The 16,145-nt window shown below is 43.9% G+C and overlaps 1 protein-coding gene across 1 annotated transcript in view; it reads right to left on the bottom strand.

Annotated features, from left to right (window-relative positions):
- Window positions 1–6,385: 6,385 nt before the first annotated feature.
- chsy1 (chondroitin sulfate synthase 1) overlaps window positions 6,386–16,145 on the bottom strand; it is a 75,637-nt gene continuing 65,877 nt past the window's right edge. The window contains exon 3 of the mRNA XM_067598026.1: window positions 6,386–9,615. Within this exon, the coding sequence (XP_067454127.1) occupies window positions 8,023–9,615 (1,593 nt within the window). The 3' untranslated portion in view covers window positions 6,386–8,022. The remainder of the gene's footprint in view (window positions 9,616–16,145) is intronic.

The following is a 16,145-nucleotide window of genomic DNA, read 5'->3' as shown; positions in this document are numbered from 1 at the left end:
CAGTAGACCACCTGTTGCTCATGATTCATCTGTTAACACCTTTGTATCACTCCCCAGGAGGATTGCTACCCTTCCAAGGGAGAGTGAGCGCCAGAGGGATTCCAGGTCAGCTCACCCCTCCATAATCCTTACAGCCCAGTCCTGTGTTCCCCAGCATGCTGCATCTTCCACTGGCCCTGCACCGTAACAGAAGACTTTGCATGTTACCTAGCTCTTTGTGACTTGGTGAGCACAAGTCTCTTCCGTTTTGATGATAGGCCTGAAAGCTACAGTGCATGGCAGTCATCATTCAACAATGCAATAAGAGGTCTCGGTCTCAGCTAGTGAGGAATTAGATCTGCTGTCAAAGTGGCTTGGCAAGGAATCATCTGAGCATGTCAAAAGTATGCGCTCTGTGCATATCAGGGACCCTGAGGCAGTGCTAAGGAAGGCGTGGGGACGGCTTCAGGACTGCTATGCTTCACCGGAAATTAAAGAGAAATTATAGAGAATGCTCTATTCAAAAAATAAAGACAATTTCCCTAGAATTTACATCAAGATTACATCAAGTTAAGGGAGCTGGGAGACCTTCTTATGGAGCTTCAGCATGTCAAGGAGGAAGGCTACCTGCTGGGTTTGATGTACCTGGATACAGCCCGTGGCATCAGTCTCATCGTTGAGAAACTTCCTTATGGCCTCCAAGAGAAGTGGATCTCCCGTGGCTCACAGTATAAAGAAGAGAATGGGGGCTGTTTCCCTCCATTTGGCTTCTTTGCTAAGTTCATTTGTGATGAGGCATGTGTGAGAAATGACCCCAGTTTCTTTCTTCCAAGTAGCAGCAGCGGTACCCTTGGGAAACCAGACAGACCCCCACTAAAGAACTCATGCACAAGGCACCCAATATCTGTCCACAAGACAGATATCTCAAAGGTTGAGGACCCTGACAGAGACACCCACTGAGGAAATGTAGAGGCTTCAGAGCAAAGACTCTTGATGAAAGGAAGGCCTTCCTCAAGAAAAACGGGATATGGCAAGGAGGAAGGAGAACACTCTTCTAACATACCAGCAGTAAATTCCCAGTGCACTGAAGTTTGCGGTGTAGGCCAAGCAGCTAGGTCCTGCTCAAAGATTTGTCTAGTCAGAGTGTATCCTCAGGGTCAGTGCGACAAGGCCATCAATATGTATGTCATACTGGACATCCAAAGTAATCGTTCATTGGCTAGGTCAAACTTCTTTGAGCTGTTCAACATTCAGAGCCACCCATCCTCATACTACTTAAGAACCTGTGCTGGTACTGCCGACATGTCTGGAAGAAGAGCAGAGGGTTTTCAAATTGAATCGCTTGACGGAAAGGTCAGTCTTGCTCTCCCGGCACTTATTGAGTGTAATGAAATACTCAATAATCACTCTGAAATACCAACACCGGATGCGGCTCTCCACCATCCACATTTGAGAAGTGTGGCAGCCAACATTCCAGAGCTTGACTCTGTTGCTGAGATTCTCCTGCTGTTTGGAAGAGACATTGTCAGAATGCATAAAGTCAGGCAGCAGATCAATGGGCCACACAACGAACCTTTCGCTCAAAAACTGGATCTGGGCTGGGTGCTGGTGGGCGATGTGTGTTTGGAGAATGCGCATAAGCCAACTGTGAGCACACTTAAAACTAATGTGTTGGAGAATGGCCGCCCTACTATCCTAACTCCCTGCAAAAGCTTCCTGCAGCTTAAGGAGAAAGTCTGTGATGACGTGGAGTCACAAGATAATCCCTTCAAGCTAAGGAAAGTCACAGAGCAAACACTGTTCAACAGGACAAAATTGGACAATAAGCTTGCCCCGTCCATTGAAGACATAAACTTCCTAAACATTACAGACAAAGAAGTTTATAGAGACGAGACACACCGTTGGGTTGCTCCCCTCCCATTTAGAGTACCAAAGCAGCACTTACCCAACAATTGTCAGCAAGCACTCAATCGACTCGCCTCACTGCAACGCACACTGGGTAGGAAACCCGAAATGAGAGAGTAGTTCATCACTTTCATGGGAAAGATTTTTGAGAACAGCCATGCTGAGCTCCACCGCTGAGGGACAATGAAAAATGCTGGTACCTGCCAACTTTCGGCGTCTATCATCCGCAAAAGCCAGGTCAAATCAGAGTGGTGTTTGACTCTAGTGCCAAGTGTTCTGGTGTCTTTCTGAATGATGTGCTCCTCACTGGCCTGGACCTTAACAACTCTCTTCTGGGAGTTTCTTCAGAAAGGAACAGGATGCAATCCTTGTGTACATCCAACAAATGCTCCATTGTTTTCTCGTCAAGACCATAGGAATTACCTAAAATTCTTTTGGTACAGAGACAATGACATGGCCAAGGATATCATCGACTATAGGATGAGGGTTCATGTTTTTGGCAACAGCCCTTCTCCAGCTGTTGCCGTCTATGGGCTAAGAAAGGCTGTCCGGGAGGGTGAATGAGAATATGGAGCAGACACTGTGCAGTTTGTGGAGTGCCATTTCTATGTGGATGATGGGCTTCTGTCCCTACCTACTGAAGCTGAGGCCATCGACCTCCTACAGAGGACTCAGGCATCCCTCAGTGACTCAAACCTGCGGCTACACAAGTTTATTTCAAACCATCAAGCTGTAATGGGTGCATTCCCACCTCAAGACTGCGTGGCAGGTATTGAGAACCTGGACCTCGGTGGAGAAATCACAACCATGCAGCGCAGTTTGGGACTCTGTTGGGAGTTAGTATCAGACACTTTCACCTTTGCAGTGTCAACTAGTGACAAGCTATTTACTCGGCATGGAGTCTTGTCCACAGTAAACAGTCTTTTCGACCCCCTTGGTCTTGTGGCTCCAGTCACTATCCAGGGAAGAGCTCTGCTGAGGGACCTCATGGCAGACATGAGTGATTGGGATATGCCACTCCCAGAGGAGAAACTCCATAAGTGGGAAACGTGGAGAAACTCATTACAAGATTTGAAACAGCTGTCTGTCCCACACACATACACATCAATCTCTCTTTGTAAGGCAACATATACAGAACTGTGTGTGTTTTCGGATTCTTCCATGAGGGCAATTGGTGCAGTGGCATATCTAAGGGCCAAATATGAAGATGGACGGATGAATGTGGGCTTTGTTTTGGGAAAGGCAAGGCTCACCCCTCTTTCTGAGCCTACTATTCCCAGGCTTGAGTTGTGTGTCACAGTGTTAGCCGTTGAGATGGCAGAGCTTATTCAGGAGGAGTTGGATCTCAAACTGGATGCTACCAGGTTCTACTGTGACAGTAAAGTAGTGCTTGGGTACATCTACAATGAGACCAGGTTCTCGTATGTGTATGTGCACAATAGGGTCCAGCGCATCCACCAGTCTACAAAGCCTGAACAGTGGTCCTATATTTACACAGAGGAAAATCCTGCTGACTATGTGTCCAGATCAGTCCTGGCATCATGTTTGGCGCATACAACATGGTTTACCGGACCCACTTTTCTGCACAGACTCCCTAAAGATGATCCAGCAACGGAAGAGACCTTTGAGCTAGTTAGCCCAGAGAAAGACAGAGATTCGGCCTTAAGTGAGCAGTTCAATTACAAAGATTCAGGAGAGAAATCTTACTCTCAAATGTTTCCAGTGTTTCTCCAACTGGAAGTCACCATCAGAGCCACAGCATTCCTCATCCACATCACCAGATCTCACAAACACTCCAAACAGCCTAACAGATGTAAGGGGTGGCATTGTTGTAACCTTCCTCGTACTCCAGATGAGTTGTCTCAAGCCAAAGATGTCATCATTAGGGCAGCTCAGAGAGAAGCCTCCCCCAAAGACTTCATGTTGGGAACTGTAGCCAAAGACAGCACTCTTTTAAAGCTCAGCCCTAGTCTTGAGAACAATCTCATCTCTGTTGGAGGTCGGCTGAAACATGCATACTTGGACACAGGAGAAAAGAATCCACTTATCCTCTCTAAACACAGTCACATTTCTGTGCAGCTGATACCGCACTACCATGACCAGGTGAAACATCTGTCGTCACCTGACAGAAGGAGCCATCAGAGCAGCAGGGTTGTGGACCATAGGGGGTAAGAGGCTCATCAGCTCCATCCTACACAAATGTGTGACATGATGAAGACTCGGTGGCAAATTTGAGGAGCAACATATGACAGATCTACCCCCGAGCGTCTTCACACATGTCCACCTTTCACATATGTAGGGTTGGATGTGTTTGGACCCTAGTCAGTCATGGCCAGATACACAAGAGGAGGCCAAGCACAAAGCAAGCGATGGGCACTGTTGTTCAGCTGCATGAGTTCAGGAGCAGTCCATATTGAAGTACTGGAATCCATGGACACTTCAAGCTGCATAAATACACTCAGGCGTTTTTTCACCATCTGTGGGCCTGCAAAACAGCTCAGATCTGACTGCGGCTTTTGTGGGCGCCTGTAAGGAACTTGGACTACAAGATGGACAGCAGAGGGCTGCAGAACTACCTGAGCCAACAAGGCTGCACATGGGAGTTTAATCCCCCTCATGCTTCTCATGTGGGAGGATCATGGGAGCACATGATTTGGGTTACTTGAAAAATCCTTGACTCAATGTTGCTTCAGGAGAACACGCACCTTTCTCATGAAGTCTTGTGCACTCTTATGGCGGAAGTTACAGCAATAAAGAATGCAAGACTGCTAATCCCAGTCTCCATAGACCCCGACTCACCATTCATCCTTACACCTGCAATGATACTCATGCAGAAGGTCAGGGTCCCACCTACTCTTGGGGACTTCATAGACAAGGATCTTCTCCGCAATCAGTGGAGACAAGTTCAAGCTCTTGCCAACAAGTTTTGGACTCACTGGTGCCATGAGTGTCTTCCAACTCTGCAAAGTCGACAAAAGTGGACCGAAGCTTGCAGAAACCTACGTCCAGGTGATATTGGGCTGTTGAGAGACAATCAAACTGCCCGTAATGAGTGGCCTATGGTTATGGTCTGGTCTGTTTTCCCTGAAAGAGATGGAAGAGTCCGCAAAGTGGAAGTCAAAACCACAAATCAGGGCTCTGTAAGGACTTACCTGAGACCAGTGTCAGAGGTCGCTTTGCTTCTCCCCAAAGACGACTCTTGTTAATGATGTTATGTAATTTCTTGGTAGTGACCTTACAAAGGTCAGGTGGGGAGTGTTTTGCCTTTCAGGCAATTTGTTTTCTAAATATTTTTTGTGTGTTTCATGTAGTTTAGTGCTTTCTACTGTTCAGTCAGACTGCATCACTTCCTGTGTAGACCGGAAATAGGAAGTTGGTGAACAACGGTCTAGTTGAAGGAGAAGAAATAATTTGTAGCTGGGGTTCAGTTGTCAATCTGGTGTCATCTGGTTGTTCCTCCCAGCAGAAGCATTACCCCCCCCCCGTGATAATACATTGAGTGACCGCTTGTAATTTAATATATTACGGCAGTCCTGTAATATATTAATGTAATATTGTCTTTGTAAAACCTCTTATCAATTTAAATTTTTGTTGACACTTTGTCAGATAGGTTTTTTTAATATTTCTGCTCCTCCACACACTTGTAATCTTATGTGCTTTTGTGTGTGATGTTATCACAACTGTGAGTATATGCAGTCATCTGCACTTAATGAAAGAACTCAATCAAACATTACCTTTAAAGTCTGGGTCAGTAGAAACACAGGACTTAGACAGTGCTGACCTACCTCCTCCTCCCTCACTACCCCCTGCCCTGCCTGTCTTTACAGCCCTGCAGCAGACACAAACGCATGGTACTGACTTATCCCAGCATTTGCTTTGGAGGCCCTGTTTTATTGTCCCTGCAGGGGCTTCCTGACTGTCTAAACTCCAGTGGTCCAACTACAAGATCTGGCCTCCCTCCGCACACTCTCCCTAAGCACTGCTAACGGAGGCAGAAGTGTGTTTTGTGTCAGGAGTGCTTCACTCTGCTACCTTTTGTCTTTTAAGGACAGGGGGTTACACACAGTACGACCAACGAGCTTCAACTCAGCTGCATCACACTTTACTTTAGGATTGATGAGATTCATTGTTGTTATAAATAATTGCATAATTATTAATATTTGTACGATTAGAATCATAACCAGTAAAACTTTACTTTCAATTGCAAGGTGATGATAATTTGTCTTTGAAGTGGCTCAATTATGGGGATGTCTGTTGTGAAATGATTCTTTCCTGGACTGGTTATGACAGCTGGCACAGGAATGTCCCCAAGGCTGGATTACTAACAAGGCAAAGTGAAGAACTGCCCCACACCCTCAGGGGTCCTGAAGATCCTTGGTTAGTTGTATTTGTGGATCAACTGCGTTATGTCTGGCAATATGCAGCACTAAAGCACAATTAAAGGCTGAAATGATAAGGACCCTAATAATGTGACTCAGAAAAACAACACAAAAGATTTGGATACTTTTCCCCCATTTTATTTATTTTCAAATAGAAAACATTTCCCACTGGACAGAATTGAAAGAACAAAAATTACAAAAAGTCCAAGAAAATGAAAAAACAAAACAAAAAACACTATGACAGATGACAGCAGTCATTCATCATGTCACATCAGTCTTAAAAATCAGCTGTTCATGTTGTAATGCTGAAAAAGGAACATTAACCTAATGGAGTGCTACAACATACAGTACCTGCCTATAGGCAACACAGGCAGGAGCAGGAAAGTGATTCAGGGTGACCATGAGGAAATCTTCTGCCCTCAAACCTGTAATGCAGGACTAGACCAGGCCAGATCAGAATGTGGGTTTTCAATCACAGTTCAATGAAATCAGCATTGAAGCCACACCTATTTAGACTGGGACCAGCCACAACACTTTATTTCAGCATGAAAGAAAGTAATTTATAAAAAGAGACAGTGATGTGTGAATTGAGCTGGTCGACCAGAGCGCTGCTCCCATTTCAGCCCACTAGAATAAAAGCCAGACTGGTTCCCACTTCACCCATCAGAAAGGCCTGGGATATGTAGAGCTTTGGTGTTTACTCTCCATTATACTGCCAGTTTCATGTTTGTGCCTGCAAACCACCCACCCACACACACACACACACACACACACACACACACAGACACATACACATACACATACACACACACACACATACACACACACACACACACACACAAACAGAGGCAACATGATACCTAGAGCAGACTGTGCAAAACTCTTTGGTGATAATGAGTTTAAGAAAAAGTACATGAAAACAAAAAACACTGTCCCACAACTGACATGGTTATACAATCTTTCCAATATACATATTTCAACAGTCAGAGAGTAGAAAATGGAGTCTGCAAATTCAATAAATTAGACAGCAAAAGATGATTTGCAGATATCAAATCCAGCAGTTGGGTTCACAGAAATTAATAATAGAAAAATACAAAAAAATCCTGGAGAGACAGTAACAGTGTTATGTCGTATTACCAAAACCATAACAGCAAACAGAAAAGAAAAACATTGTAAATTAAAGAAATCAAATTAAATGGCCCTTAGTAATCATTAAGATAGCTGTGATTTGAGTTTTCATTGATGAAATGTTGTTTAGAATCAGTCTTTTGTAAACATTCGCAATCGGGAGTTTATTTCGAGCACTGCTGGTCAGAGAGTACATGGACACCAGTCTGTTTTCTGCACACAAGACAAATGGAATATTAAAGGACCATGATCGTGTACTTCACTGAGGTACACATCGATTACCCCTGCCTCCCCTCCTCCCACTGTCCTTACAGATAACATTTAACAGTCTAGAGGAACCTCGAGCCCCAACTGTAATCAGGCTCACTGAAGAATATTGCTCAATATTCTTTCTATCATTAATTGAAACATGTACTTCCATATTAGAGCCAACACTGTCTCTATGAATTGTTCATTATGGGGTTTCTGTATATTTTCTTAAAAAAAAAAAAGAAGACATATTTTCAAAATATATCCATGTTGCTGTGTCTTTCATTCAGTAAAAAATAAATTAGGTAGTGAAAACACCACTAAGAGGAGGAGTGAGGCCAGACCAGGTTCAGGTTTATGATAGTCTGCGGCCTGGCCTTTCTCATGCTGTCCTAACTGAGCCATTATTGCTGGCCAGTCTCCTGAAGCCGTGGTCGTTCTTCTCCAGCCAGAGCTCGGCCAGCTGCTGGGTGGAGCCGTGCGACGAGGCTTTGGAGCCCAGGCACATCTTATATTGCTTTGCCTCCAGGTTCGGGTCACATATGACCGGGTGGTGGACATGCACTATCCCTGTGTCTGTGCTTCTGAACAACTTAATCCCTGACTGGACAAATTTATTAAAGAGGTCCACATCCTCCAATCCCCACCCCTGTATGGAGGTGTCAAAGCCTCCAGCTCGGATCAAGTCCCCTTTGTAGACGCAGACGATCCCAAAGCCGTAGTTCCTCCACAGGCCTGTCTTGGAGGTGAAGACGTAGTGGTTGTTGCTGGGGACCTTCCCTGCATATACCACCTTGGGGTCATACTGGCTGAAGATGATGGGGAAGTAGGTCTGCACCCCCAGGGCAGTATTGGCCCGGCAACGCTTGAGGAAATCGCTGGTGAAAAGCAGGTCCACATCACAGTAGAAGAGCAGTGAATCGTTAGTGAAGTGCGACGAGCCCACTTCTAAAGCCAGAGCCCTGGAGAAGGAGCCGGCGACCGGCTTTATCTCCATCTCAGCCCGGGGATATTTCATGTGATACTCCCTCATCAGCTCCACCTGCTTAACCCGCTCAGTGTTGTTGTCTGTGCTGAAGAGCAGGATCAGCAATTTGACATTCTGGTTGGGCATCAGACAAACTCTTTCAAAGTTGGCCATGAAGCGCACAAAGATGTCATAGCGTCCTGACAGAGGTACCAAGATGTTGACTTTCTTCTCTTTTGGTTCCCTCTGTTCCTGGCCTGATGTAGCAAGTTTGAACGGCACCAGCATCTTGAGGGAGTTGGACAAGAATGAAAGGGAGTCTGACTCCTTGTTGATATGGCTGGCCAGGGCTCTTGCATCCATCTCCTCCTCCTCTCTGAACTGGATCTGGCTGAAAGTCTGCTGCAGGTAGGCATGCCTCCTCACAGGAACTGTCATGGTCTTTCCTTTGTGCTTCTTGTAGAGCAACAACAGATCTAGCACGTACTCGGCCCCATATAAAGGATTGACCCTCCGGTAGCCGTACTGGATTTCTTTGAAATCGATGACCCGCCCCCGTGTCTTGGCATTGGCGTTGATCATCTCCATTACCTGCATGATGATGTCATCCAGGGCTTGCCTCTGGGAGGAATCCATCCCCCGGCGGGGTGGTTGCCCGTCAGACGATGAGAACAGGTACTTGCCCGTAAGGAACTCCCACTCCAGGACCTCCTCTCTCTGCCGTGGGTGGAAGCGCATAAATGAGGGTGGCATGCCAAGCTGGAGGTCCTCTCGGCTGGGCTCAGCTGCTCCATAGCGCCCCATCTGGACGATCTCCCGGTGAAGCTGAATGGTGCGATGGCGCAGGTCTGCAATCTTGCGGCTGAGCATGTAGCTGTGTAGGCGATACTGGTAGGGAGGGTTCTTGTTGGGGTGGAGGGTGATGGCTCGATGGATCTTGCTGTTGTGGAGATCTCGTATGTAGCCTTTCTTATTTGGTTCATAGTTCTCGTAGAAGAGCTGCTGCATCTGTGGGGACAATAGACAGACCTGTGTTAGTGGCACTGAGGCAATGTTAAGTTGGAACACTAGATGTTCATTACTTCATATGCATATTCCAATGCAAAATATAACTTTTGCCATGTCTGCCACAAGTACACAGTTAATAGTGACATGATAAATGAAGGTACAGGGATGACCTGCAATTTTTGTTCCCAGCTGCTCCAGACCAAGACCATGATAAGCACTTTGCTTTAAGTACCAGTCTGCTGAGCTCCTGGTCTTCCATAAAGCAGTGTTTCTCATGTACATGATTAAGGCGGCCCACCCAAACAGTTTTAACTTAAAAGTATTTCTTTAGACTTTGGCTTTTCTTAGTCATCATTTCAACATTTTAAATGTCTGCTTGGAAAAACAGAGGAGGAGACAGAGGAGGACGGCCTCCTGCTGTCCTCCTTAGGGCAGGATCTCTTACATCAATTATCATCTATGATTGGCCAAGACACGTAAAATGACGCTCCAGGGGAGGACATCCTCCCTAACCAATCAACAACCAGGATGAAATATTGACATCGCATTGGTCCAATGACAGTTTCCACATTTCATCTTCAATTCTCTACCACTGTAACATACGTGAGTGTGATGAAATGGTAAGAGAAGAAGAGCAGTAAGATATAGATTGATTGTTAGAGTAGCATATTAGAAAATAAATTATGACATGTAAATTGTGAACTATATCTTTAAACACATCAGTAAAAGATGACATCTTATTTAGACCCTTTCAACAACCAAATTTCCATTTTTCAGATTTAGATGTTATGTTTCACTTCTTTTATGGAGCAGTAAATAGCTGCTTCTGTTAGCCAATGCAACAGTTGGCTTGTTGCAGCAACCCTGAAGGACTGTCAAAGACTGTTGTTAAGCTAACTAGAGAACGGATTTGGACTGGGCAGTGCAGCAGCGGCAGGATGTGCTGGGGAGCGGCTGGAGAGAGAACCAACTGGAGAAACAACCAGGAGAGTTAGCTTGTTTGTCATTGTTGCTAATGATATCAGACTGGTTAACTAGCAGCCACAAAGTTCTGTTAACTAACAAACTAGATGACCAACAGCCACAAATGGATGTTATGACATGAATACTTCATCTACATGAAAGAAAGAAGAAGACATCAGATAACGTCAGATACAGCTTCTTTCTTTCTGTCTCTTTGGTCGCTAGTTTCATCTCTGATGGTTAAATGTCTCTGTGTGGTTGTTGTGTGAATTTATCTCCTTAACAAGAATGCAGCAGAGATCATATAATGTGTTGTAGGTAGTTTGATTTCTGATGTGAACCTACAGAAAGAAAATACACAGGAAACACATGTAAATTATGTGATATGTTGTCTGTTTTTGATGAGAACATAAATCTGTTGTCACAATATAACATTACTATAAATTTGAATTTCACTTTGTTGGTAAAATGACACATTTTATCCACTCCATGGCTAAAATGAGCACTTCTTTGTTTAGAAACAATACGTATATGCTAAATGTCTTTAAATAACCAGCCTATTCACCACTCAGGGGTTTTTGTTTTTGAAAGCAAATTGTTTTATTGGCATATAAAATTGCCAATGGGACAATGATGTAGTTTGATGCGCTTTGTTGTAAGATTCCATGTTGGTTTTCCTCTTGCCCTCCCCAATTTTTTGAGTCACCAGCCGCCACTGCTGTAAACCAATGGAAATACTCTTTCCCCTCTATTCTGCCGATGTAAACTCAAAATTAAGGGCCCAAAAGAGTGTGCTGTAAAGCACCCACTGTACAGCACACTGCTGACAACTAGTAGGTGAGTGAGTGTTTACTGGAGACCCGCTGAAGCTTTACAAATCTACTGTTGCTCAAATTGCAGAAAGCTAAAAATGTAAACATTGGGACAGCTGCTTCAGAGCCGCTGGCAGGAACTCAACCGTGGTCAAGAAGGCAGGGTTTGTGTCATTGCCTCCCAATGAAGGGAGCATCAGAACGGCCGCACCCCAAAGAAAGTCTGATTTGAGAGAACAACTCTGGAATGTAGCCACAAGCCTGCTCCCCATAGAAAAGCCATACAGGGGATAAGACAGGACAGCCCTGAGAGCTATGGAAAGTGATACCTGAAGCTGAATACGATCACAGGAACTGACTGAGTAAGTCTTTGCTTTTCTATGGTTTTAACCTGCATTCCACTGCACCTAAGAGAAGGCAGCCTGCCAATCAAAACACACTGTAACCTTGTCATTAATGGAAGGTTTGAGCCAAGCTGCGCATGCAGATGTGAAGGATCAGCCTTCACATTTGAAACCAGGCCACTGCATTTGCAAAGGCTAACAGAAATTCATGTGTAGTATTCTTTCAAACAGAAAACATTTATTGCAGTTTTTTCTGTCAACAAGTAGGCATCATTCTTACACTTCTGCAAATAAATAGCTTCCACTTACTTCCACATCTCTTTGCCTGTATTTGTTTTATCTATATGACAAAGGTTGAAGTCATACAACGAACCGAGTAGTTTCCCTCCCTTCCCCACAGTAATCGTCCTGGCTAGTCCAGTTGCTAGTGATGCTGGGGGAGAGCTCTGTGCCAGCTCAGACTGTTTCCAGCAGGGTAACACCAGTGGTCATCAGCTGACTGCTCAGGATGTTTATGTCTCTCTCCTGTGGTTTCATCATCATTATAACCCTTCGTAATTATATGACCTCCACTTTTGTGGGCACCGTTGTAACTTATGACTCATTAGTGCAATTTCTTCACAGTCATTAACCTCATAACACCCCTGCCTGCTAATCAACTGGAATGGTTCTCTAACACAAGCAAGACAAAGATAAGTCACATGTTATTACTGTGATCTAACACCGTGTTATGGAGACAGTTCTGGGACCTGATGATAAGCAGAATGGAGGATATAAGATCTCAAATCTTTTTTTAAAAAAAGCACTGTTAACACTATATAAGATACAGCCATGGACAAAGTCAAGAAAGACTTGTTCTTGCTTTACACTGAATCCTCAGACACTGAAGAGCCATGTCTTCTGTTTGGTAACAACATACTCTACTGCCATACGTCTCCATTAATCAATCAGTATCAATACAAACACAATAATCGATGTAAAGCAAGAGAAACAACATTATCAAACCAACAAAACAGTCAATGACAAAGGATAAAGTTATCTGAAGTGAAGGGAGACGCCAAAGCAATGAGCACAGCCTGAGTCCATGAGAAGGGACTGTGCTGTGATTTCATTAGTGAAATGATAACATTATCCTGCAAAGGTTCAGAGCCTAAATAAGCACACTGCTAGAGTCAACCAGATTGCAAATGCCCCTGAAACTGATTCTGTACAGAGAATCCCTCTCCAGCCTGGCAACCCTCAAGACTCACTCAGAACATCCTACTGGAGGAACTTAAACCAACTACTGTACACGACTAAAAAGAAACACCAGATACCAACTCAGTTTACTATTTAAGATCTATTAACACACAAGAAAGATGATCTGTGACTGGTATTGGTTCCCTAAAAGTATGTTCCTCCACTGTAAATTGCAATTTCAATGTTTTCTTTTAATGATCTCCAAAATGCTCCTCAAGATAGGACCACAGGAGCCATATCATAGGTTTATGTTCTGACCATCAAGTTGAATTATTTCATTATGAGTGCTTCCTTGTTGCATCTGGGAATAAAACATGTTGTCATAGTCGCTGAATTCATCCCAAACTGACCCAACTCTTAATTTGCCTGATGTTTTAGCGCGACACATTGGCCGTGTTGCAGCATGTCATGTCCTTTGCTGTCTGTAGCACCAAATGTGTTATATGTGGGATTTGATGATCTGTGTAGCAAATCTGATTGCTGTTTTTTTGAGGTTGACATAAATCGCTGGTGGGACAGTATCCTGATCAGCTGATGAATGTCAAGCCTCATTGACATGCAGCAAAACAACGCTGGTGTGTGGGCTTTCATAGAAAACAATGGGTGTGGGTTATGTGACTCTTTTTTTTTTTTTCTAAATCAGGTGTCTACAAAGTCAGCTTGCCTTTAGCCACAGACATAACAGAATTTTGAGTTTGCTGAGTGTTATGAGGATGTTTCTTACTGAAGTTAGTTGAAGTTAAATTCTCTCCTTTAGTTTTATGTCTACAAGCTTTTTTGCTGGACTTTTTAATCAAAGAACCAGATATTTTGCCAAATCTATCTCAATGGTAAATGGTGAATGGACTGCACTTTTATAGCGCCTTTCTAGTCTTCCAACCACTCAAAGCGCTTTTGCACTACAAGCCACATTCACCCATTCACACACATTCATACGCTGATGGCAGGGGCTGCCATGCAAGGTGCCAACCTGCTCATCAGTAGGAACTAACCATTTACACACATTCACACACTGATGGCACAGCCATCAGGAGCAATTTGGGGTTCAGTATCTTGTCCAAGGACACATCGACATGTGGACTGGAGGAGCTGGGAATTGTACTGCCGATCTTCCCATCTTCCCTGCCACAACCTTGAAGTGCTACAACTATCAGTCGCCAAACATTGTCTATGATAAAATAAAAAACATTTTTACTTCTGGGACCCTGAAGGTTTGAGAACTTACTCCTCAAACTTCACAAAACAATTCAGCTGCCATTCAGATGCCTCCAGTGCTCATACATTTGTCATTATGTGACAGAATCACATCCCAGATTTTAAGACTCACTTTGAACAGACAGATGTCCACGTGCCATATCAACTCTGACGGACATTAACCCTATTGTTAATGTTTATATACAGACTCCATTTGGAGGTGGTCAGGCTCGCATTGTGATCTGATCTCAGCAGGTGTAAATGCAATCTCTACACTGTGACCATATTCATAGGAAAAAAAAAAAACAGTCCAGTAAGTTGAAAGGTCACCCTGCTCCACCTCCTCCTGTCAGCTAAAGCAAGCCCTGCAAAAACGACAAGTAGTAACAACAGCTAAAAGTCTTCAGTTGCAAAAAAGTTAGTGAGTTAGAAATTAATTAAGTCCATTTGTTTCTTTGATCTGGAACGTGCCATGTTTGTTAACAAGTCCACCAGCCCCACCTAGCTAATGCGCACACTGAGGTCCAATCTCAATGCAGGCACAGCTAAGAAAATGAGAGGGCATTATGATACCAGGTGTAAATGCAAAGACCCATTGATCTGATATCATTATCCAGATAAAGATCACATTTTAATACCAGGTGTAAATGAGGCCTGCGTGAGTGTTGCATGTATAAAGGCTTGTGTGTGTGATGCTAGGCTTTGGTGCAGCAGAGGAAGTGAAGCCTGTGACTCAGTCAGAGCAGTAGGTGAGGGATGGCAGAGCAGCATGGCTGCAGCTCTGGCTGGGTTTAATCTGCAGGACAATGGGCAGCGCCTGCCTCCAAGCAGGCCATGCAAATCTAATTGGAGACGGCATTATTCTGCTGTAATTGGCTCTTTTGTAAACAAGGGTGGTCTGTCCAAACTAATTTCTCCACTCAGGGAAAAGCTTGTGACACTGAACACAGCTCCACAAAACGTCTGGTATTCATGTGTGTGATGGGAGGCAGTCATAACATTAGGCAGTATCAACTGCATCATGACACCAGATGACTTCATTAATATTAGCTTTCTAGCTTGTTGACTGCCGGTGAGGGAGACCATGCAGTCCACAGATCAGACAGCTCAAGCAGAGAACTACACTGAGCTGACCACATTCCATTAGATCAGAGGTAAGCTGATTTACACCTGACTGCCCCCCATCAACGGCTAAAATCCTCCAGATTCTTTGCTGGAACTTTGGTAAGCGTTCATTATAAGCAGAACTCCAGTAAGATAGATCTTCTGAAAAATTACTGAAAAAATTCTGAGCAACCATTTTTTTTTTTCATAGTGATAGTTAGGGAGCACTGCTTTAGCCTCTGTTCACATATACAGATTGGAGAAGTGACAGGATGCCAGTCATTGCACGTTGATTGTTGAAACCTATTTTAAGAGTGAAAAGGCACCCAGCGGTGCGATGTGGGGAAGCTGAAAAAACGTTCAACTTTATGGAAATGTCCTCTGACATGCAGAAGCTTGTCATGCTTGTTTTGATTCCCTTGTGAAATGGAGGCACAGAGTTGTTTTCTACTTCACTCATGTACATGAAAGAACTTCAAACAAAATGGAGCTAAAGATGAATCTAAGTGTAGGACAGTCAATCGTGTGAATTGACTTAAAAAGTGAATTTTTAAGTGAAATCTTTATACTGAAGGCATATTTGAGATTTCCACTGTAGTGCAATATCTGCAATAAATGACTAAGAATGAAAAGTCATGACTTATATTTTCCTGTTTTTTCTCTGCAATGCCTCATCTAAAAACTGTGTGACTCCAGCACAAACCAATTACAGACTTTATTTATTCTAGAACTTCTCTAGCTCTTATTTCATGCCTTGTTTGTGTTTAAACTATAAAATGTATTTATAATTCAATCTGAATCATGTCCAGTAACATTCTGTGACACCAGTAATACTATACTGGTAACAGTATTGTAGGTCTAGGCTTAAACCAGT

This window comes from Thunnus thynnus, chromosome 1 (genome assembly GCF_963924715.1).
Source record: "Thunnus thynnus chromosome 1, fThuThy2.1, whole genome shotgun sequence".
Taxonomy (NCBI): domain Eukaryota; kingdom Metazoa; phylum Chordata; class Actinopteri; order Scombriformes; family Scombridae; genus Thunnus; species Thunnus thynnus.
This window is presented reverse-complemented; position numbering and strand designations above follow the sequence as displayed.